Below are 25,212 nucleotides of genomic sequence, written 5' to 3'. Positions count from 1 at the left end.
TGACCGACCGCCAGCACATTTTCTTGCCCAAAACAGTTCCATGGATTTGGGCTGTGCGGTCGGTCAATTTCTGGCATAAAAACGGCTAAGTCCCATTCGAAGTGTGCCTGTACTTCGACTTTAGTCGAAGTGGAGTTGATGTTAAGGGTCGGCGGTGTTCGAAGTTAAAATGGCCGCCGCCACGTGGTCCTTTGTCCGATACCGGCCACTTCGACGACTTCGACAACTTCGTTAACTTCGACAGCTTCGACAGCTTCGACTGTGTCCGAAGTGCCATATACAAAAGTACCAATCTGTCCCCAAAGTATTTAAAGGGCTAGGGACAGTATTATACAATCCACATGCCCAAAAGTAGTTCTTAAAGGGTCAGTACATTATGGTAGCAGTCCATAAGCCCCAATTCAGTCCCTTAAAGGGCAATACCTCCCAGGGACCATAATCACTGGGCAGGAGGCTAGCAACCAGGCTTCTCCAGTTCTCAGTGGCGAGGTTGGTTCCGCCACAATAGGTATGTTACAAAATGGTATATCAGCTGTTAACAAAAGTTGAATTCCTTATTGATTGTTGGGCAGAGTCTGTAGCATGTACTTGATTCATCCTGCTTGCACATGCCCTAGCCCTCTCCTTCTTTATCCTTCTCCCCCTTTTTTCCGCTTTCTTGTCGATTATAAAATTGTATTATTATTGATTTATTTTGCTTTATGTGCTCATTGTATATACCGTGCAATTCTCTAATAAAAACATTAAACGAACAAAATAAATTACCATTCAACAAACAAAAAAACAGACCAGTGGTTATTGGGTACTTAAATCGTATGGATATCTAAAAAAATTATAATTGTATTGACCAATTCTAAACAACACAGTAAGCAGAAAACTTTGATCCAGAAAAAAATGCTGCCTAATGTGTTTAGCACATGCTCAACCCCACCAACGAAAACTTGGACACAGGAAATGAACACAGGAGATATGCACTTAAATGTTCAACTGATTTCAGTATGTAGGCAATATGTACAAAACTCCATAGTCCTATTCTAGAAGGAGTAAATAAGGTAACAAATACAAAGGATATGCTCCAATGTTTTGTATGCACACAGAACATACAATCTATCCCTAAGTCACCTAAGCTTACAGAGCGACTAAAGTTACCCAAACCAACTTCAACTCAATGTAGTGGTCTGGGTTCAGAGGTTCTTTAATGTAAAATTGCTGTATATTTGTTTATATATGTCTAGTGGCTCTCATACTGACAGTCACTAGAGCAGGGATTTACACATTTGTTTAGCTAAAAAGTTAAGAGCCAGTAATTTTTCAACGAGAAAATTCAATTTTTTAAAAGGCACTATAGGCACCTGAACCACTACAGCTTGATGTAGATGGTTTGGTGTCTATAGCCTGTTCCTGCAGGCTTTTTAGTGGAAACACTGCCTTTTCTGCAAAAAGGTGGTGTTTACATTGCTGCTTAGTAACACCTCTAGTGACAGTCACTCAGACGGCCACTAGAGAGCCCTGGGTCACTGCTGCACCACATGCAGCACCCACGTTCAGTGTCTCTAAGCTCTGAATGGAGGCGCTGAATGTTCCTCATAATTGCATGAGAAGATGCGGATTGGTACATTTTCTGTGCATGCACAAAATCCTCCCAATGCTTTCATAAAGATTGATAATCTCAGCCATGAGGTTAGTAGCAGCCATGGCGAAACTGGCACAGCATGGGGAAATGGAAAAAAAGGTGAGTAAAACCACCTTCCTCATGCGATTGGAGGGATAGGTACCTAAACGCGCACACACACACTGACAGGCTCGTACACACTCTGACAAGTTTGCACACACAAACTCTGACAGGCACACACACACACTCTTGACAGGCTCTCACACATACACACACACACACTCTTGACAGGTCACACATACACATTCTCTGACAGGCTCTCACGCACACACACACAAACAAGCATATTCTCTGACAGGCTCACACACACTCACTCACACGGACAGGCACATACACATTCTTACGCTGACAACAGGCTCGCAAGAACACACACTCTTGGCAGGCTCACACACACACACTCACACACACACACATACACATTCTTGACAGGCACGCACACACTCACTCTGACAGGCTCACACACACGCTAACATGCTCACACACACACTCTGACAGGCTCACACACACACACACACACATTTTTGTTTTAATTGAAAACCACTCAGCCTCCCTACCATTGGGAGAGCTGAGTGGGTCTTCCCCTGGGGTCCAGTGGGGCTGCTCTCTTCCTGCATACGAGGGAGCAGTAATCTACCTGCAGCTCCTCTCTGCTCCCTCACGCTCTCTCTCATATTCTTTAGACAGTGCGAGGGAGCAGAGAAGAGCTGCAGGCAGAGTACTGCTCACTCGTGCGCTGCCCACAATGCTCCTGCAGCCGGCTCCATTCTTCTTAGGGAGGCCGCCTCCTTGATGCCTCACCAGGCCGCCTCCATGCTGCCCAGGGTGGCTCCAATATGTGATGGCTGCTGTCAAAGCTCCCTCGCCCACCACACTAACTAGAGAGCTGGCAAATTCCAGGCACCAGGGCAAAATTTTTAGTCGCCATGGCGACCTGGCTCCTGGGATTTGTCGAGCCCTGCACTAGAGTAACTTTCTTTACAACGCCCGATTAAAACTCTGTTGTGTGATGTTGCATCTCATAGAAAAGCTTTCAGTTCAATGTTTTCCATTGAAAAGCAGACATTTGTGCTAAAAAGTTTGCATACTCTTGGAAAATTGGTAATATATGTACTATTTTTAAAGAAACCATGAGTGAGCAAGCAAAACACATTTTTTGTATTTCTTATGGGATTCATATTCAATTGTAGGCAATAACAGAATAGCACAATCATAAAACAAAACATGGCAACAAAGAAAAAAAATGAAATGACCCCTGTCTAAAAGTCTGCATACCCTTAGTTCTTAATGCTGTGTATTGCCCTCATTAGCATCAATGACAGCATGCAGTCTTTTGTAATATTTGTCTATGAGGCCCCTAATTCTTGCAGGAAGTATAGATGCTAATTTGCCTTGGAAAAATGCTTCCATGTCATGCAATGTCTTCGATCCTCTGGCATGAACAGCACGTTTGAGATCTCCCCAGAGTGGCTCCATGATATTAAGGTCAGGAGACTGTGATGGCCACTCCAGAACCTTCCCCTTCTTCTGTTGTAACCAACTTGGTCAATTCGGCCTTGTGCTTAGGGTCATTGTCATGCTGGAATGTCCAAGAGAGTCCCATACGTGACCTTTGTGCAGAAGAATGCAAATTGTCTGCCAGTATTTTATTTTTGCTGCAATTATCATGTTATATGTTATGCCTGGCCGTGCTGGTATTGCAGTTATACCGGCAATACAAATGCAGATATTTTTCTCAGTATAAATAGAGATTACTCTGCAATACCAGCACCGGTCAGTAGGGGTCACTGTGTGTGCAGAGAGGCAGGGATAGGATGTTACAGCATCTCCCTCCCTGCCTCTCTCTACTCACTAATCCGCGGGGGAGCAGCTACACAGCACAGAGAGTCAAGACAGCTGAGACAGCCTACAGCTCAGGTAAGTGAGGGATGGGGGGAAAGGGAGCAAGGAGACATGGGGGCACTGGGAGATATGGGGACACTGAGACACTAAAGGACACATGGGGACACTGAAACACTAAGGGACACTGGGAGACCTGGGGACACTGAGACACTGGGAGATATGGGGATGCTAAGACACATGGGGACACTGTGAGACACAGGGACATTGGGAGACACTGAGACATTGGGACATGGAGACACTGTCTCCCAGCCAGTGCCTCTAGTGTCTCAGTGTCCCCATGGCTCCCAGTGTCCCCTAGTCTCCCAGTGTCTGTGTCCCCATGTCTCTCAGTGTCCCTAGTTTCTCAGTGTTTCCATGTCTCCCAGTGTCCACAAATGTCTCCCAGTGTCCCCCTGTCTCCCAGCCAGTGTCCCTAGTGTCTCAGTGTCCCCATGTCTCCCAGTGTCCCTAGTGTCTTAGTGCCCCCATGTCTCCCAGTGTCCCCAAGTGTCGGTGTCCCCATGTCTCCCAGCCAGTGTCCCTAGTGTCTCGTTGTCCCCATGTCAACCAGTGTCCCCTAGTTTCCCATTGTCTGTGTCCCCATGTCTCTGTGTCCCTTGTGTCTGTGTACCCAAATGTCTCAGTGTCCCCATGTCTCCCAGTGTCTCCATGTCTGTATCCACAAGTGCCCCCATGTCTCCCAGTGTCCCCAAGCGTCTCAGTGTCCCCAGGTCTCTAAGTGTCCCCATGTCTCTTAGTTTTCCTGGCACTGCAGTACCCTCTAGTGCCCCTCTCCCTCCCACCCCCCATCCCAAGTTGCTGAAGGGGTTAAAACCTCTTCATTGACTTACCGGAGTCCAGTGCCAATGTCCCTCGGCGCTGGGTCAGGCTCCTCCTACTCTCCTCCCCCGCCGACGTCAGCCGGCGGGGGATACCTAATGCGCATGCGCGGCAATGGCCGCGCATACGCATTAGACCTCCCCATAGGAAACCATTATATAATGCTTTCCTATGGGGATTTCGGTGACGCTGGAGGTCCTCACATAGCGTGAGGACGTCCAGTGTCGTTTTAAAACACTTTTCGTGTTCTATGAACACAGAAGTCCCTCTAGTGGCTGTCTACTAGACAGCCACTAGAGGAGGACTTAACCCTGCAATGTAAATATTGCAGTTTATAAAACTGCAATAATTACACTTGCAGGGTTAAGGGTAGTGGGAGTTGGCACCCAGACCACTCCAATGGGCAGAAGTGGTCTGGGTGCCTGGAGTCTCCCTTTAATTATGGAAGCTTAAGAGGGATGTATGGGAACAAAACTTGTGTGGACTGGCTGACAATAAAATTAGTTAAGGTAATGCAGAATTTGGTCTCTCTAACACTGTGGCATGTCCCCATTCTTCTACACTCGCTACCTACACCTTTACTCTGTCCCAGACTATATACCAGAAGCTTCTGCCTACTAGTAAGAAGGTAAGGAGACAAGTGGACCAGCGAGTGCTAGGGGGCAGTCCTTAGAAAGCGTGGAGTAGGGGCATCATTTGATGCATTTATGTCAAACTCAGGATGCATTCATGCCAGGCTGTCCTTCAAATTCTTTGGACAGACATGCTCCCTTTTTGGGCATGTTTGCCACTTTAAGCAGTTCTGGTCACGTGATTCGTATCTGTGGCACACCCTTTTACCCCGCCCATTGACTTCCTGCTTCACTGGACACTGCTGTTAGGGGCTATGGATTTACTTGAAAGATGAAAGCATAAATTAGAGAGAGATTAGCATAGAGTATGTGTTTTCTTATAGCTGCATCCTTTGAGTTTTCCTCCAACACCATCTCCATCAGATACATGATGCCTGGGAGGTATGATTGTTTTTGGTCGATAAGATTCTGTAATTAGGCCCCATCATAATTGTCAGCACCGGGCCACTGGGCTCTTAATCTGGCCCTGCGTGCATCCACGTGAGAGCTAACAAACTCATTGACTATTTATACACAGACACTAATTACAATTTAAAAAGCCACAGGTATGGGAAATTAACCTTTAATCGCCATTTTAACCTGTGCCAAAATTTCACTATTTCTGTCACGGTATGCAAACTTTTGAGAACAGTATGTAAGCGTGCGTGGCACTTGCCATGCAGGTGCTTTGGTTTCCAGTGCATCCTCTATGGGGAGCAGAAATTGGCCAATGGCTCGAGAGCCAAATGATGTTGTGGAGGCAAAGCAACCAGCAGCGCCAGGGGAGTCTCTGCATTGGAGAAGAGGTAAGTAAAAACCTTTTTTTCAGGTTATTATACTGAAAATGAGGGGGAAGATCTAAAACTACTCTACAATAGGGCACTATAGCATTAGGAATACAGGTTTGCATTCCTAACACTATAGTGTTACTTCATATATTGTTGGAGAAAAGTATCCGAGAACATTTTATTACGATGCCACAACTATGTCACCTGAAAAGTGACTTGCTTAGGGTTGATATTAGATCATTCCTGGAGCATGTTTTAAAATGAGGAAGTAGCTGTTTGTTGATTGTATGGTGCATATGGCTGTGAATGGTGGATAATTAGTCTAGCAGATGTAGGATTACTGCTTTTCATATGTGTTGTTTTATAGGGTAAATTTCCTTTTCTTTCATGAGTGTAAATGGAGAAAGATCTGCATGCAAGCTAATGAGTAAATATAGTACAGGCATATAATCCTATTTTACATGTATGGGGCTTATACCAGCCAGTGCTTCGAATTTAGGGACACTGTTTGCCCAGTCATTAAACAAATAGTTGCAACAAAAAAAAAGACCATTGTCTTTTGTGAAATCTGCTAGACTAATTAATTAATGTTATTTTAATCTGTGCAAATCGTGTTTAGCAAAGCCCCAGAGGTGTTGGCATTGATGAGCCCAAGTAAACTTGAAGGAGATAGGTATGCTGCAGCACTGCCTTGCTGCTATTGGGATGACATTTTCAGATATTTGAAAAAGCATACATACATACTAATTGGGGGAACATAAATAAAATCTCTCTGTGCAGCCACTAATCGGCCTTAGTAGGCTGTGCCCCCTGTGCCCCTGGCTCAGCCACTCAGTTCTATATCAAACAGTTTTTGAGCAGGGTAATGCACCAGGGGCATGCTGGCACCATAACAACTACAGCAACTTGTAGAAATGATGGTGCTTAGAGCGCCCCTTAAATGAAGTAGATCGGTTTCAGGGTTTTTTTTTCCAAGCCACACCCCTGTTTGTTTTAGTTAATAGCTATCTCTTTATTTAGTATTCTGTATAAATCTAGATCTAACAAATATAGATATTGTAGGACAGGGATGCAGAATGAATTACATAAAATGCTACGCTTAGACAGATTTATTTCTGGTGCAGGTGAATATAACACAAAAGGGACTAGGTACTAAGTACAGCTGCAAAATAAACAGGTTTGGTTGAGAGACAGCGAGTGTTATACAAAAATACTAACAAAAAAAAAACAGCACTCGGGCCTTCCCATGTGCACAGGAAAAAAAGAGCCAGTGAAACTAGTGAAATGGATTGGGAAAAGCTACCAACACCAGCTCCCTCTGGAGGCTCCTCTGCAAAATACAAAATCAAAGAAAAAACCAGAGAATGGCTTGGGGGAAAAAAGCAAAGCAAGCATTATTGTTGCAACACTTGTAAGTCACATTGTGATTATACACCACGGCCATGCAACGCACACAAACACATGTAAAAGGAACTTGCAGCACAAATCATGAACCAGATAGTGTAGAACTGACTGTATTGGATGCCATACAATACGGAACAAGGAATTAGTAAGGCACAAAAATCCACCATCTGTGCCTGACTTTACAAATGCTCTTTTTGTTGAATGGAACAAATTCCAACAGACACATTGCAAAATCTTGTGGAAAGCCATCCTAAAAGAATGGCAGCTGTTATAGGGGGTTTACACAACATGCTCATATAGGATTATCAGGCGTTCACATACTTTTGGCCATATAGTGTACATAAAACCAGACATTGGAATATAGAAAATATCCATAAAAGGATATGAAAAAATCTGAAAAAAAGAGCAGACACTAAAGCATTTCAAAACAATAGCAAAATTAGACGGACAAGGTAATTGAGCAACAATGAGACAATAAAAGGTATAAGAACACAGTTTTAGGACAAGAACTCAGGAGGACACGTAAGTCAAGTAATGCATGGAGATGAAGTCCATACAGGGACTTGACGAGCCCTAGAGGCTGAGCAAACAAGGAAATATCATGCAAATACTGGATATGAAATCCCCTGGAAACGACAATAAAGAGTTTAGAATACAAAGTAGTTTTAAGCAGCATTGTAAAACAATAGATAAAAACCCAAGAATACGATGACATGTGGGAAGGTCCAAAAATGGATTTCAGCAGTCAGGTGGCGTTCGGTTTGGCCCCTTAAACCTTAAATTCAAAATCGGTCACCACCTGGCTAAGAAAACCCTAACATCCAAGTGGGTCACACCTCCATATGAAGAAGATTTAGAGAGGTGCAAGGTGAGAGCTCATGAGAAGGAGGTGCAAATGTTTGGGTAGCCACAGGAAAACTAGAGTCAGAGTGAGGCACAGTAATAAGGTTTGTAATGTCTGAGCCATCTGATTCATCCTGTGACCGTAACCGGACTACTAATAATATAAGTTTATTCAGAAAAGGAGGAGGACAATGAAATCAGTATTAAACACTACTACAGAATAACTGAAACTTTAGGTCTCAAACAAGCTGGGTCTAATAGGCATAAAAGAACAGGAAAATATCAAGGTCAAACACAGCCGGGGTCAGGTACACTGACAGGAACAAGGTAATTGTGGTCAAAACATAGCTGGGGTCTGGAGCACAAAACAGGAACAGGGTAATAGTAGTCAGATGTACCCCGGGTCTAGTACACAAGGAATACTGGAAAAATCAATGTCAGAAACTAAGCTAGGTTAAACAATAGAAAATAAGGAACAAGGACAAAGTAAAATGTTTAAGAGCTCTGATGAATGCGCACAGCGTCCAATAGGATGCCAGCCAATTAATGAAGAAATAAAAGCGCCAAGGTCGCTTCATTTAAGTTTGGTTAGTTTTGGGATGATGTAAGTGAATGGTGGTGATTCAAATTAACGCGTCTGAGTCTTAGAAGTTGACAAGGCCGCATTTACATGCAATCTAGTACTACTGCTAAGTGTTTGTGTAGATACTCCTGAACTGGATTAAGGGCATACTGAATTTGATTGGAATGAATTGTAGCTGACTTGAAGTGGGAGCATCAATTGAGGTATGTTTCCGCACAGTTATGTGATTAAATGGTGAGTGTGAATTGGTGGATAGGTGTGAATATGTGGTGAAGGCTAGATATGTGCATGGAAATACGTGACAAGGAGTGTGGTAGAGTGTGCAGTTGTAATAGGGTAGATTAGTGTGCATGACTGGTGGGTAGAAGCACATGACTGAAAAATCACTCTGTTCATATTATAATAGAAAAATAAAATATTATATACCCAGGGCCGATTGATTGGACCCTGCGCAAGCATTTGCTTGGGCCCCCTGGATCCCGATCCCTGTCCATTGACGCCCTCCACCCCAACACAGTGGCGGAACTGAAGTAGAAAGGGCCCTGGTGCAAGAATTGTTTTGGAAAGGGTGGCCAAAAGGTAGTTCCCTATTTGTCATGCAACTCCAACAATGCTTTGACAGCTGGGGCTCTACCATTTCCCCATGCTTGCAGGGTTGTATGTAGCACTGAGCAATGTGTGTGTGTTTTAATGTAAGCATGCTTTTGTATAGAGTATGTATGAATGTAGGGATGTGTTTGTATGTCGGATTGGCATTTGAATGCAAACATGCATTTATGTGTAGTGTTGGTGTTTGAATGCAGGGGCGTGTTTATATGTTTATATATATAATGTTTTTGTTTGTTTGTATGTAGTGTTGATGTTTAAATGCAGGAGTGTGTTTGTATGTAGTGTTGAAGTTTTATTGCTGAGATGTATGCACATATACATACATATATACAGCCACACACACTGTGATACACGTACACCTACACACACATGCAGATACAGACACACCAATACACATACAAACAGATACACAACCTGACATACATGCATATACACAGACAGTTACAAACACTGACAAATATGAAACTTCTCAGACACACAGATACACACACTGACACACATGCAGATACTCAGACACGGATACACACACTGACTACATACAGAGACATACACAGATAGACATACTGACAGACAGACATACTGACACACACAGGTACATCTAGTGACAGACATACTGACACACATGCTTCCCTGAGGTCCACTGTGGTGCCTGGGGCTGTTGGGAGTTAGGGTATGGCTCCCCAACCCCTTCCTCCCTCCCCCCGCAGTTCTGTCTTCTTTGTAGGAGGAAGTGACTTGTGGCTGTTACTTCCTCCCATGCTGCAGAAAAGCTGTTAAAGGGCCAAACTACCATACCGGGGCCCCTGCTATTGAATGCCCATCAGTTGACCCTAAGTGCAAAATTAAATTGTTGAGGGCAGCAGGGTCCATGGGGCAGTTGCCTTGGGCCCCCAGGAGTAATTGAGTGCAGGCCTGTTCGGGGAGCTAGTAATAGGTTGAGAACGCTCTCAGCCTATTAGCAATGCCTGGTCTGAGACTTCATGATTGATGCCTCAGATGAAGAAAGGTGGTAGAGAGGCTGAGTGATCAGCTACTGTCTTTGCGAGTTTGAGGTTAAACTATTCAGCTTAACTCGAGTGCCAGGAACCTTCTCGCACCATAACAACTTGCAGTGATTATGATGTCAAGAGTGGTCCTTTAAGATGAGCTAGATTTGGTGTTTACAATGTCCTTTTAACTTTCACCAATCCATGGCAGATGTTGTCCAGGAGCTACTCTGAGATTAGTGGTCTTTGTACTGCATGGCAGGTAAATTAACTGAACCGTGTTTTCCACATCTACCATCTTTTCCTTGACACATATAGGTTCATACTCACGGGCAATACATGAAAATTGTTACCTTTTAGAGTTAGGTTTAGACCTGCAGCTTGTTTTTGTCGTTTACATAGTGGCGCTACCGATGTATAGAAAAAAAGAGGCACACAATTTTTTGCCACAGTCAGAGCGTATTCTCTGAAAGAAGTCAAATTGCAATTGCATCTATTTTGTTCTCACTCGTTTGTCTTATTTTGCAATGGTAACATTGTTGTAGAATTATTAGGCCCCTTTAAATCTATACCCTTATATTTCTTTCTCATGCTCTCATAGTCTTATAAGAATGCTTTGTTCATAGAAATTGTGTGTCAGCAGAAAATGTTAGGTTCCTGCTGAATGAAACATTGTAGCAGCTAGTCTTAATAAAATGTGAAGTTACTAAAAGCCTTGAGAACTAACCTTGAAGACTAACGTGCCAACTACTCAAAATGGCTGTCAAAGCCCCCCTCCCATCGAGTGAACTCCTCATGCTAGCAAGATGGCGCTGAAATCTGGAGGAGAAGTTCATGACGACAGTTGTGACACTAGAGACATACACCCAGTCGGGAGGGCATTTAACTAACCACTTAACACCTAAACCAATTAATAATGTTTACTTGTTGTTATCTTGAATTCCTTTAGTGATGTAATTATGCCTTTATAAGGGTCTGCGCACCCACTTTTTAACAGATGCCATTAAATTTCCTGAAGTTCTTTCATTTAACCTGAACCTCGTGTCAGTGTGAATTTACTTCAGCGTGCACGCAACTTTATTATTTCTAATTTGGACAGGAACAGATAGTCATTCAAACTTATTGGTTTGCATAAAAGAAATCTATATCAACATCATCAGGAACTAAAACAAATCCAAAAAAGAAATCGAAAGTTGCAGAGAAACTGATTTTGTAATTTTTTTTTTTTTATTCTTTATTTTTCAGTGCAGTGAGATATACCAAGCGGGCATGTGGTACCCGGCAATCCTCATGCTTTTCGAGAAACAGTTATAGCATTAGGGTTTAGGTTAGTACTTGCACAATTTTTATATTATAGGTTAAGTCACATAGAAAGCATTGCATTCTCAGCGTATTTTTATATTTATACAATGGTAAAACAAGCTATGTACATATATCTTCAATACTTTGCTGATTGTTAGTTAAATAGGAAACAAGCTTTGGTGTAGCTGAGACTTTGCATATTTATAGTGAAGCATAAATTTGAGTGGAGCATGTAAAAATACAAAAAATAAAAATCCTAGCATGCGGTGTTGCTCTATTCTTGGTACACGTGAAGAAATATGTGATTTAAAGGAAACAAGCTTAGTCTAGTTGTAGGGTTCTTAGTACTTTTTTTTTATGTATTTAGTAGATAGGTTAATGGCATATACGTAACTGCATAGTAATAACATAAAACAAAACTTGGGTATATCTGTAGCCTGGTATGGAGACTAAGCAGTGGAGACGAGACTACAGGTTTTCTTTCATGCTTATGTTAGTGCAAAGGTCAACTAGTATTTAGTGCACAGTTATGTTGCTGCCTTGAGGTCTGCGTGTGTGTTACAGGGGTCTCAGGGGATGTGGCTGGCTGGTGGTCGAGCTTGTTCTAGTCTGCGGCCAGGCCACACTCTATGTGTATCCTAAGCTATTAGGCATAGGTACAGAAAGCTGACATAGGGAACTGTGTCATCTGGTTTCTTTGCTAACCGGCATCTGTGGCTCACAGAAACAAGAAAGTCTCCCTTCTCTGTGCTAAGTTGGGTGAAACATACCAGGTCAATACATTATAAACATATTATAACAGACCAGGCTACAGTGGCTTACGGGACATGCTTTAAAGACCGCCAGTTCATCATGGCACCGTCTGGCGGCAACCAGTTAAAGATGCATTCGGGTATGTGGAGTGCAGCACGGGCAGTCCCAATGGTGTTTCCTGCTGGGTGCAGCTCACAGCCGGGAGTGTCTGCGAGCTGGTCTCGCGGGTCAGTCGATCCATTTTCATCCGATAACTCTGCGGGGTGGTATGGTAGCTTGTATTTGCAGTGTCCGCTTGGAGGGTTGAGATGGGTCGCGGCACCCGTGCTTGGCTTTTCCCGGCGTCTGTGCTTCGGGCCGCGTCCTCTTTGCTTGTATCAGAGGCTTCCGTTCTCTTTGCCCCGGGTTTCCCGCCCTAGATGGCTTCGGGTTGGGAGCATGCTTTGGTCTGCTAGTGCGGTTGGCAGGCTTCCCCTTCCGTTGGGCACCGGGCCCAGCGTGGCGTAGGCATTCTCCAGTAGGGGTGTGGGTCTCTGGTTCTGTAGAGAGAGCGGTGTCTTGAGCTCTTTTCTGGATTCGGTCCCAAAATGCTTGGCACACCATGTTAAATCTGTGCTCAAATTGTATTCTCCAAGCTTGGGTCTCTGGGCTGTCTGAGATGTTCTCGTAATCCGACTCGGCGGCCATCTTGGATGCGCCATACGGTTGCTGGTCCACTGAGAGATGTCCTTCACGGAGGTGAGGCTTCCCCAGTGGGGACCGGGATATCCCCCGCCGGTCCATAGGGGGGGGGGGGTTGCGGGTTGGCAGGAGGTCTGCAGCGTGTACCGGATCCCGTGCCGGGAGATCGGCCGCTTTTCCCAGACAGCAGGTCACTGCACCCGCCAGGCCATATGTCCAGACGGCTCTGCTTCCTTGCTGACATTACCGATTTCGGGTGCCGCTCTGTTCACGTGGGTAGTCGATTGACTGTGTTCAAGCCACTGTGTCCAATGTGGGCATCAGCAGTTCTCAGTAGTTTGACGATTATTTTAGCTGGATTGTGTCGGAGCTAACTGACAACACGTCCCAATTTTGTAATTTTTTATAACCCCCTTATTTTGGGATTCCATGTGATTAACTACAGTAATTCATGCAGCTAAGGTATATACTGTCCTTCAGTATGAAAATAGCACAGTCGCATTAGGGATTGTTGCACATCTTATAGCAGCTATATTTTTATTTATGATTTCCTTTTAATATATTGGAATATTTTATCTTTAAAGTGGATCTGTCACTTTTGGGATCTTGAATGAAGGTGACATCTTTGGCTAGGATCCGGTGACCGCAGAGTGCCGTGAAAGGTAGGTTTACTTACCTTAAAGGGACACTCCAGGCACCCAGACCACTTCTGCTCATTGGAGTGGTCTGGGTGCCAACTCCCACTACTCCTAACCTTGTAAGTGTAATTATTGCAGTTTTTTAACAACTGCAATAATTACCTTGCAGGGTTAACTCCACCTCTAGTGGCTGTCTACTAGACAGCCCCTAGAGGTCTCTTCCTTGTCCATAGCACAGGAAACCTGTGCTAGAGCGTCGCTGGACGTCCTCATGCTGTGTGAGGACCTCCAGCGTCGCTCAAATCCCCATAGGAAAGCATTGAAAATAGTTTTCAATGCTTTCCTATGGGGAGACCTAATGCGCATGCGCGGAATTGCCGCGCATGCGCATTAGGTCTCCTCGGCCGGTGGGCGGGATCAGTCTCGCCCACCGGAAGCACAGGGATGAGCGTCGCGGAGGAGGAGACAGCGGCGAGGGACATCGCCGCTGCCACAGGTAAGTGACTGAAGGGGTTTTCACCCCTTCAGTAACTGGCAATTGGGGGGTGGGAGGGAGAGGGACCCTCCAGTGCCAGGAAAACGGATTGTTTTCCTGGCACTGGAGTTTCCCTTTAAAGGGACACTCCAGGCACCCAGACCACTTCTGCCCATTGAAGTGATCTGAGTGCCAATTCCCACCACCCTTAACCCTGCAAGTGTAATTATTGCAGTTTTTATAAACTGCAATATTTACATTGCAGGGTTAAGTCCTCCTCTAGTGGCTGTCTACCAGACAGCTACTAGAGGGACTTCTGTGTTCATAGAACACGAAAAGTGTTTTAAAGCGATGCTGGACGTCCTCACGCTACGTGAGGACCTCCAGCGTCGCCAAAATTCCAATAGGAAAGCATTGTATAATAGCCGCGCACGCGCATTAGGTCTCCCCCGCCGGCTGACGTTGGTGGGGAGGAGCTTGGGTGGAGCCTGACCCAGCACCGAGTGGGGGAGGGGGTACTGTAGAGTCCTGCAGTGCCAGAAAAGCAGATATTTTTTCCTGGCACTGGAGAGTCCCTTTAAGCTGTCCTTCACGGTGGCTGCCATTTTCTTCATGGAGGTCTTTTTTGGCTGTTGGCATTTAATTTGCCAGAAGATGCCTTAGTGATTTATCGAGCATGCGCAAGATCCTTCATAGATTGCGTCTCATGACGAGCGTGGCTGAATCCCACTGTTGTCACTTGTGACACTTGCTGGGATTGGACAAAAACTTATGGTGGAGCGCTGTCTTTTGTCAATCTCAGGCTTTACCAAAAGACAAAGTAGTCCCTAGTTTGTCATGTTAATTTTATATATTATTATTATTATTATTGGCATTTATATAGCTCCAATTTATTTGCGCTTTACAATATTATTAAAGAAGGTAATTTAACAAAAAAAAAATAGACAATTACGAAATGTTACAGGAACAATCACATTCCCACCAACAAAATGGCTTCTGTCCCCCATGTTCAGTCTCTGTTGTTTAGCGCTCGGCCGTCTCTAGAAGCTTCCAAATCTTTACAAACGAACCGTTGCGCTTCCTACAGATGGTATTCAATACAATATCGACACCACTAGGTTGTAAACACTGCCATTGCCGCTCTTTGCACTAAAGCCCATAGCGTAACTAGACGACTGGGAAAACTACCACGTTTATGCTCTAGCGTTTGGAACTCTTCGACTCGGCTTCGATCGGAAAGAGGCGAGCGCTCTCTAACAGAGCGGCCTTAACTGCCAATCACAGCCCTCCTTTCTTCTTCCGCTTCTTAGTGCGCGCGATTCTCCGCCCCCTTTCCCCCTTTGCTGCTGTTACTGCGCAGACGCCGTAAATCGCGGTGTCGTTGCGCTGCTCTTTGCCTCCCTCGAGCGCCCCCCCCCCCTCCCCTTCTTTTCAGCACGTGATCCGGCGGCGGCGGCGCGTGGCTGGTGTCGAGCTGTAGCACGAGTCCCGGTGAAGGAGAGCGTTTGGCGGCCATGTCGAAGCGGCACCGGCTAGACCTCGGCGATGACTACGCTCCCAGCAAGAAACGGAGCGAGGGGTGAGCGGGCCGGGGAGGGTCTCACTGAGAGAGGGAGGGGGCCACAGGCCCAGGGTGTCTTTGTCCGTCTCACAGTCCATAGCCGGAGCTGGGGGGGCGGGGAGAACATGGCGGGAGAGACAGGCCGGGCTAGGCCTCATCGGCAGCATGCTGAAAGAACTAACACACTGCACTGAATGGGAGACATGTGTTTATATAGAGAGCACACTGCACTGTATGGGAGAGCTAACACACTGCACTGTATGGGAGCCATGTGTCTATATAGAGAGCACGCTGCCCTATATAAGAATCATGTGTCCAAATAGAGAGCAGGCTGCCCTATATTAGAATCATGTGTCCAAATAGAGAGCAGGCTGCCCTATATTAGAATCATGTGTCCAAATAGAGAGCAGGCTGCCCTATATAAGAATCATGTGTCTATATAGAGAGCACACTGCAGGCTGCCCTATATAAGAATCATGTGTCTATATAGAGAGCACACTGCAGGCTGCCCTATATAAGAATCATGTGTCTATATAGAGAGCACACTGCAGGCTGCCCTATATAAGAATCATGTGTCTATATAGAGAGCACACTGCAGGCTGCCCTATATAAGAATCATGTGTCTATATAGAGAGCACACTGCAGGCTGCCCTATATAAGAATCATGTGTCTATATAGAGAGCACACTGCAGGCTGCCCTATATAAGAATCATGTGTCTATATAGAGAGCACACTGCAGGCTGCCCTATATAAGAATCATGTGTCTATATAGAGAGCACACTGCAGGCTGCCCTATATAAGAATCATGTGTCTATATAGAGAGCACACTGCAGGCTTCCCTATATAAGAATCATGTGTCTATATAGAGAGCACACTGCAGGCTGCCCTATATAAGAATCATGTGTCTATATAGAGAGCACACTGCAGGCTGCCCTATATAAGAATCATGTGCTTGTATAGAGAGCACACTGCGGGCTGCTCTATATAAGAATCAGGTGCTTGTATAGAGAGCACACTGCGGGCTGCTCTATATAAGAATCAGGTGCTTATATAGAGGGCACACTGCGGGCTGCTCTATGTAAGAATCAGGTGCTTATATAGAGAGCACACTGCGGGCTGCTCTATGTAAGAATCAGGTGCTTATATAGAGAGCACACTGCGGGCTGCTCTATATAAGAATCAGGTGCTTATATAGAGGGCACACTGCAGGCTGCTCTATATAAGAATCATTTGTCTATATAGAGAGCAGGCTGCTCTGTATAGAAACCACTACAAAGTTATAGGAAGCATGTTTATATAAAGAGCAGGCTGCACTGTGTAGGAAGCATGTTTATATAATAAAGAGCACACTGCAGGCATCTCTATATAAGAATTGTGTGTCTATATAAAGAGCACACTGCAGGCTGCACTGTATGCTCAACCTCAGGTTTCTCCAAACTCTGGCCATCTAGATGTTGCTAAACGACAATTCTCCTGATTCTATGGCTATTTCATTCAAACAATAATGGGAGTTGTAGTTCAGCAACATCTGGAGGGACAACATTTGGAGAACCCTGCTCATGTTTTTATATACAGAGTGCACTGCATGCTCCATCTCTGCTCAGGACTGACAAGATTAGGCCACAGCATCTTGTAATAAAGTCAGCATTGTGTGCAATTGCCTTTGGACCATGCATCTTACATTGTATGCGAGTGTGACTGCTTGGACACCCATGGCATCTGTGATGCTGTTTACATTGGCACACAACTCTAGACATGTCAAATTTGCAGCCCTCCTAAATATAGCTAAATCCTTACACTGGGATTGTTGCATTACTATGATCTGACACTACTGACTGAAGCTCAAATGACTGCGTCACATGTAGTCCCAAATGTCCATCATCCTATTCCAATACTCCTGTGATAGGGTTTGTTTATACCCTAGGTTAGAAACCAAAAAAGTGGGTTACCACATTTGGAACGGGCATATCAGTACTTAGGGCGCCAGGTAACCGATAAGTGTATATTTAAAGCACTGGAATACGTTGCCTACATTTTGGAGAGGCATACATACCCAAAACACTGAACACAAATTTAAAGAATATCATATTGCAGAATGCTACTAAACCATAGTGAACAAATCACTGTAGAATTTTAATTCCAGTTTTTGTGCACCCCTCTTTATACATTGCTTGAGAAGTTACCTTGTTCCAGAAAACACAGATTCCCCCTGCCCCATGCACTAGTAGCAATCAACCCACACGTTTGGCCTAAGTCTTTGTAGTACACATCTTGACATGCTATGTTGACCAGTGTTTCCCTTGAGATGGCTGGAAAATCCGTATTGAGCAAGAATATGGGAAAGCGCTACCTAGCTATGAGTCATTTAACAGATGTAGTGATGGTGCAGATGTAACCAACTACTTTTCACATTGTATGTATCCTGCAGAGTGAACAGCCTTCTACTTGTTTTGTCAATAATGAACATGTGAAACTTTGCCGCTGTTTTAGTCTTCTTTGCAGTTAGGCTAATGTCTGACCAGCACACTACTTTTGAAAGGTTAAGGCACATTATAGTTATAAATGCTAATTTTGCGTTTTTTTCATTTATTTATTTTTTAATTCTTTATTTTTGACAGTGCAGTAATTAAGACATCGTTTAGCAATGATATGGGTAAACATAGGTATATCGGTAATTGACATAAAACAATGTTAGTTAGTATGGAAATGCAAAGCATACTGCACTGTTATTTTTTTTTTTTTTTAAAGTATTGTAACAGCATATTGGAACATAGCTCTCATATATTGCATCCTGCGTGTCCCACCTGAATATGGTATTGATGCTTATGTCAGTTATCCGAGCTGGGAGTGGGTCAGTGAGGTATGTGAATGGGACACAAAAATAGAAAACATAGAAAAAGGCAAAAGACAATAATGAGAACTATAATTAAACATATCGAGTTGTCCCATCTGTCTTACAAAATATGCAGCCCAGGCAGGGTAGGCTTAACCCAGAGCGGGCATAATGTTCGAGGTCGCTTGTGGCTAGCTGAGTCCTAGGATGGTGTGTTAGGACATGCCCAGATCGTACGTAGGTAGCTAATTGACCGGGTACTTAAAAAAAAAAAAAAAAATATATATATATATATATCTCCCACTCAACTTGTTACAGGCAAGAAAATTAAACTTGAGAGAACTGTAAGCATAAAGAATAACGATAATAACAATATCATGTAAAAACAGACGTTATAGGTATGCACAGGGAGGTCTCCGGTTTATTGGGGACTTTACTGGTCAGTGGTCTGCGTGGAATCAGAGGAAGCAGAGGCCACGGGAGTGGGGTTTAGTAGGGTAGCAGGTGTCTAGCAGCTATCGTGAAGAAATCTTACAGTGGTAGACAGTGTCGTGATGCTTCCCTGCAGTTGCCAGTGTAGGCTGGTCAGTCGCCTATCTCATTCACCGAACATATAGCGTGGTTGGCTTGTGCTATATTGTGTGGGAGGTTAGGTAGGATCAGCGTGTAGACCCTCTTGCTGTTGTGTGGAGTCTGTTATGGGTACCCCAGGGGTAGTCGTCGTGTCGGACAAGTCGATGTGTGCCCAGGTATGTGGGGTAGGGACGTTCTTTACTTGATTCCCTCTAGATTGTCGTGTGTGTCAGGTCCCCTTAATGGCCAGTACCCCGTTGTTGCAAGGTAGGCATGCGTCTAGATGTGTGTGGAGGTGGATATGTTGGGTGATCCAGTATGTGTGCGTGGTCAAGTGTGTGGCAGCGTCTGGGGTTGCATCCCCTGGCAGCTCCTCGATAGTTGAGTGCCCCTGTCTGGTCGGTTGCGTGAGGAGTGTGTGTGAGTGGGGTATGTCTTGTCTTTGCTGGTAGGTTTTTAGGGGGTGGTAAAGTCGCTAAATATCCGTTCACTCGGGACTAATTTTATCTATGGATCTCGTGGGGACGGGAGGGGCCAAGGCCCTGCTTTGTCGTAGGGGGAGGGGGGGGGTACCATTTGGCAAGTCCAATTTATAGATTACAAGTCCAAGAGTAAGTTGGGGTTTCTCGTAGGCAGTGGGGTGTCTTTCATCCAACTTCTGAGGATTGTGTAGTCCCAGGTATGGTGCGAGAATTAGGTGGTGACCGCAGCATAGGTCACCGGGGTTGCGCCTCTCGGGATAAACGGGTTGATTGTTGCCGGGTCCCAGCTATGTGCCGGCGTGGTCTGGTGAGGGGGTCCTTCCTGGGTGAGTGGGTCGTGTGTGATGCCCAGAGTCCGCAGGAGGTCCGATCCGTCCTGGATATCGTGGATCAGATGGGAGTCCGTGCCTTGTTGTACTGCGAGAGATCTGGGGTTCCGCCACCTGTAGCTGATACCCTTTTGTTGGAGCAGAGAGGTGAGTGGTCGTAGCGACCTGCGCCAGGCTAGGGTGCCATTTGATAGATCGGCAAAAAAGGTCAGTCCCCTATTTTCGAACTGTAGCGGGGTTTTGCCCCTGAGGGCCGTGAGGAACGTTGTTTTATCTCTTCCATTTCGGAATGTGATTATAGTGTCTCTCGTGGCTGAAGGCGGCGCCCTGGGTGGTTTAGGGATCCAAAATTGGTCTGCTGGGGTGATGGCGTCGGACTGTCCCCGAGGTAATACAGCCCCCAATATGCGTTGTATAACGTGCGGCAATTCGGACTCCAGTATCTCTTCTGGGAGCCCTCTAACCTTTAAGTTTTGCCGTCTCCGGTCGTCCGCTTGGGCCGCGAAGCAGTGTTCATATAGCTGATTCTGCATTTGTAAGTCCTGTACCGCCTTCTGTAAGGACGATAGGTTCAGCTGGTGGCTCTGTGAGGATGCCTCCAGTGTGCTAATGCGGCCTGTCAGGCCCTGCATTTCTCCCCTGAGGGCCTTAACGTCTGTCAAAATATTGTTTTGGAGTTCCGCCAGTAGAGCCTTCAGAACCCCTGTAGTTACCAATTCAGCGTCGGTTCCCTTCTTCGGGGGCCTGGTCTTCTGTGGTATGGTTGGGGCTGTCGCCGTGGAGGGCCGCCATATTGGGCTCCGTCGGGCCTAGCGCTTGCCTCCACATATGGCCCCGTTTTTTTATTTTTCTTTCCCATGTTGTTTTAGGGGGTCTTTGCAGTAGTTTTTGGAGGGTCGGTGGTTATTTTCCACAGGATTTGTTAGATTTTCGTCGTGTGCTGTCTGGTGCTCTAGTTTCCAGCGACCGCTTTCCTCGGCAGTTCGGCTCCGCCCCCTAAATGCTTTTTTTGCGTTTTTTAAAAGTCAGATTTTAACATTTCTAGCCAGCGTTTATAGCTTCAACTGAATATTTTTCTACAGATATGTTAAAAACTATGATACATGCAAAACAAAACACAAAATGTTTATGACCTATTAGCCTGGGACCTTATGCATTTCCTTATTCTTTGCTATTACATGCATAGTAAACAAGTATGTATGTTTTTTTGGGGGGGACACGTTGGACATGCCCCTTGAAAATTATAGCTCCTGAATATATCTTCTGAAATGCACTATTGGCTTTCTTGGTAAATATTTAGCAGTGTCCCAAATTGCTAGTTTTGCCTTTAAGTAGGCCCTACAGTATGATTACTTTCAATCAAAGATCACTATTAATCCTCATTGAATTGCAGATTTTTTTTAAAAAAAAAAATGTATATATTTTGCCCAGACAAGATATTTCCCGTCTTTAAAGGGACACTATAGTCACCTGAACAACTTTACCTTAATGAAGCAGTTTTGGTATATAGAAATGCCCCTGCAGCCTCACTGCTCAATCCTCTGCCATTTAGGAGTTAAATGCCTTTGTTTATGAACCCTAGTCACACCTCCCTGCATGTGACTTGCACAGCCTTGCATAAACACTTCCTGTAAAGAGAGCCCTATTTAGGCTTTCTTTATTGCAAGTTCTGTTTATTAAGATTTTCTTATCCCCTGCTATGTTAATAGCTTGCTAGACCCTGCAAGAGCCCCCTGTATGTGATTAAAGTTCAATTTAGAGATTGAGATACAATTATTTAAGGTAAATTACATCTGTTTAAAAGTGAAACCAGTTTTTTTTTTTCTTTTTTCATGCAGGCTCTGTCAGTCATAGCCAGGGGAGGTGTGGCTAGGGCTGCATAATCAGAAACAACGTGATTTAACTCCTAAATGACAGTGAATTGAGCAGTGAAATTGCAGGGGAATGATCTATACACTAAAACTGCTTTATTTAGCTAAAGTAATTTAGGTGACTATAGTGTCCCTTTAAGCAGTTTTGGTGTATAGATCCTGCCCCTATAGTCTCACTGCCAAATTATCTGCCATTTATGTGTTAAATCACTTTGTTTATGCAGCCCTAGCCACACCTCCCTATATAGTCTTCCTAAACACTTCATGTAAAACAGTCAACTAATGCTTACACTTCCTTTTATTGCAACTCCTGATATGAGAAAAGTCATATCTCCTGTTCTGTTAAAAACTTTCTAGACCCTGCAGGAGCCCCCTGTATGTAATTAAAGTTCAATTTGCCGAGCAGAAGATACACACTTTTAAAGTAAGTTACATCTGATTGAAAATTAAACCATTTTTGTTTCAATGCAGGCTGTGTTAGTCACAGACAGGGGAGATGTAACTAGGGCTGCATAAACAAAAACAAAATTGATTTAACTCCTAAATGGCAGAGGATTGAGCAGTGAGACTTTAGAGTCATGATCTATACACCAAAACTCATTCATGAGGATAAAGTAATGTTCTTCCAATTGAGGTTCAGTATTATTTATAGTTTGTCTTGTAGGTTACAAAGCAGTGTCCATCTACTAAGTTAGTTTTTTTTGTATAAGATATGTCTAATGCAGGTGACAAACGTAAGAGATCTGTGTTGGAGCTATTTAGTTGCTGATATATGATGCTAGAATATTTTGTGCCACATCTGCCAGTGATGGTCATACTTAATGCACTCGTTTTTATTTGGATGCGACTTTGTTATGCATTCATCTGCCAGTCTGCTGATGCCTTTGATCCTGTGGGAGACAGTTATAGAAAGACTATAATTATGTGTTATAACTCCCTCCTCTCTTTGGTCCTTTTCGTGTACATATGTTGATATTTTAATGCTAAACCTTTGAAGCTCTCTGTATAATTAAACCTTTAGTGAGATATTTATAGCTGATGGGGGGGAAAAAAAATCTGTATGTAACATTACACGCTACTAGTGATGCTCAGCAACCAATTACTTGGGAAAACAATAGTAGCATACCTTGATACTATTGTGAATCCTTTCAAAGAATTCCCTCCTGTTCAAATAATTGTATATTAGAGTTACTCTAAGCACCAAAACTACAGCTTAAATTGGCTCTGGGAATCTTAAGCTAAACTTGTGTGGATTCAGTAGGGAACCCTGGCATTTCATCTAATGTAAGAATATGAACTGGGAAGTAACATCTAATGTATAACTCTGAAACCAGTCTTGAAGGTGAACCTATCCAATACATGCGTGCAGCTGCATAAATTTACACTGTACTCCCACATGCTGACACTTCATCCAAGTACATCCCTGCATTCACAGTAACGGTGTTCTACACCAGGGCTGCCCAACAGGTAGATCCCCAGATGTTGTGGAACTACAACTTCCATGATGCTTTGCATGCCTTTAGAATGACAGCATCGGGAGAGTTGTAGTTCTACAACAGCTGGGGATCTACCTGCTGGGCAGCCCTGAATTGTATACAGTAAATTTAAAAATAAAATTATGTGCTAATGTTTGTGATGGTAATGTTTAAGCTTGGCAGTAGCTTAGAACTCAAGTGTTTACTCTTGTCTTGCATTTCAGGAAAGAGCGAGAACGTGAAAGAGATGACCGATCAAAGGATCGTGATAGGGATCGTGACAAAGAGAGAGACCGTGAACGTGATAGGGACAAAGATAAAGACTCCAGGGGTGTATCAAATACACCTTATATCACAGCAGCTGGGATACCACCCGTAAAACCAGCAGCACTTCCTCAAGGCGTTAACCCATTTACAAACCTACCACACACCCCACGATACTATGATATATTAAAAAAGCGACTTCAGCTACCAGTTTGGGAATACAAGGAACGGTTCACCGATATCCTAGCACGGAACCAGTCCTTTGTTTTGGTTGGAGAGACTGGCTCTGGAAAAACTACACAGGTATGTAATATTTGTGCTTTCTGATAATTGTTTTAGGTTATTGCATGGAGATGACAAAATAACAATCTGTAGTGGTTCCACCCCCACCCCCCCCTTTATTTATTTTTACTCCATATAGTTTTATGTAGATGTAACTATTGTCTCCATTCAGCTTCTTGGACAAAACAGGGCACATTGGGTATATGCTGTAATATGCCAAAATTGCTTTTTCTAGAGAAGTATTAAAACCAATGATTCGCAACTTTGCTTGACAGCTGAGGTGTTACTAAAGGGATTTCTCTTGAAATTGACACTTGCATAAAGTAAGGCAGAAAGGATGTGTAGTTAACCCCCAAAGAACTCCAGCAAGCAGTAGTGTCACTTTAAAGTTACATATTACTTGTCTGTCCTAGCCTACAATAAAAATGCAAAATGTCCTCTGTTTGCCAATGTGTACAATGTTCAGGGAATCATGGGATGCACAGAGTATTTTTTACATAGTGACACTGATTACTTAGAATGTCTGGGAATGTACATTTGTTTTTACATACCTCCACTGCACATGTCATTTCTATTAAAGGGACACTATAGTCACCTGAACAACTTCAGCTTAATGAGGTTGTTCAGGTGAGTGCTACAGCTACCCGGAGCCTTTTTCTTGTAAGCACTGTATTTTCTGAGAAAATGCAGTGTTTACATTGGAAGCTTGGAACACCTCTTGTTGCAGTCAATCAGACGGCCACCAGAGGGACTTCCGAGTTCAGAGGCCCTAAAAAGGCCTCTCGTCCGATGCATTCTGGGTGAATGCATCAGACGGGCTATCAGCACACAAAGCACTGTGAACGCGCTTTGTGTGCTGATAGCCTGTCAGCACTGCTGTGGGCGTGGCTTCAGCTGAACGCTTACGGTCCACAATAGTGGTTGAAGGGGGGGGGGGGAGACCTACTCTCCTCCCCCCCGGCCCCCACCCCTGTGCGGCGGGTGGGGGCCCTAAAATTATCAATAAGGGGGGGGACCTACTGCCCCCCCCCCCCCCCCGGCCCCCACCCCTGTGCGGCGGGTGGGGGCCCTAAAATTATCAATAAGGGGGGGACCTATTGTCCCCCCCCCGGCCCCCACCCCTGTGCGGCGGGTGGGGGCCCTAAAATTATCAATAAGGGGGGGACCTACTGTCCCCCCCCGGCCCCCACCCCTGTGCGGCGGGTGGGGGCCCTAAAATTATCAATAAGGGGGGGACCTATTGTCCCCCCCCGGCCCCCACCCCTGTGCGGCGGGTGGGGGCCCTAAAATTATCGATAAGGGGATAATTAGGGGATTTCAAGCCATCCAATCACAGTGCTCTGTGTCATTTTACAAGCGTGGGAAAATTCCAAAGAACTTTCCCACGCTTGTAAAATGACACAGAGCACTGTGATTGGATGGCTTGAAACCATCCAATCACAGTGCTCTGTGTCATTTTACAAGCGTGGGGAAATTCCA

The 25,212-nt window shown here is 44.6% G+C and overlaps 1 protein-coding gene across 1 annotated transcript in view; it reads left to right on the top strand.

The window, feature by feature from the left end:
- The first annotated feature begins 15,470 nt into the window (after positions 1 to 15,470).
- The window catches only part of DHX15 (DEAH-box helicase 15), a 34,317-nt gene continuing 24,575 nt past the window's right edge, over positions 15,471 to 25,212 (top strand). Inside the window, exons 1-2 of the mRNA XM_063457844.1 lie at positions 15,471 to 15,642; positions 23,412 to 23,754. Of these exons, the coding sequence (XP_063313914.1) occupies positions 15,578 to 15,642; positions 23,412 to 23,754 (408 nt within the window). The 5' untranslated portion in view covers positions 15,471 to 15,577. The remainder of the gene's footprint in view (positions 15,643 to 23,411; positions 23,755 to 25,212) is intronic.

The sequence above is a fragment of the Pelobates fuscus genome, chromosome 6, assembly GCF_036172605.1.
Source record: "Pelobates fuscus isolate aPelFus1 chromosome 6, aPelFus1.pri, whole genome shotgun sequence".
NCBI classification, from domain to species: domain Eukaryota; kingdom Metazoa; phylum Chordata; class Amphibia; order Anura; family Pelobatidae; genus Pelobates; species Pelobates fuscus.
Note: the sequence above shows the minus strand (reverse complement) of the source record. Positions and strands in the feature narration are given on the sequence as shown.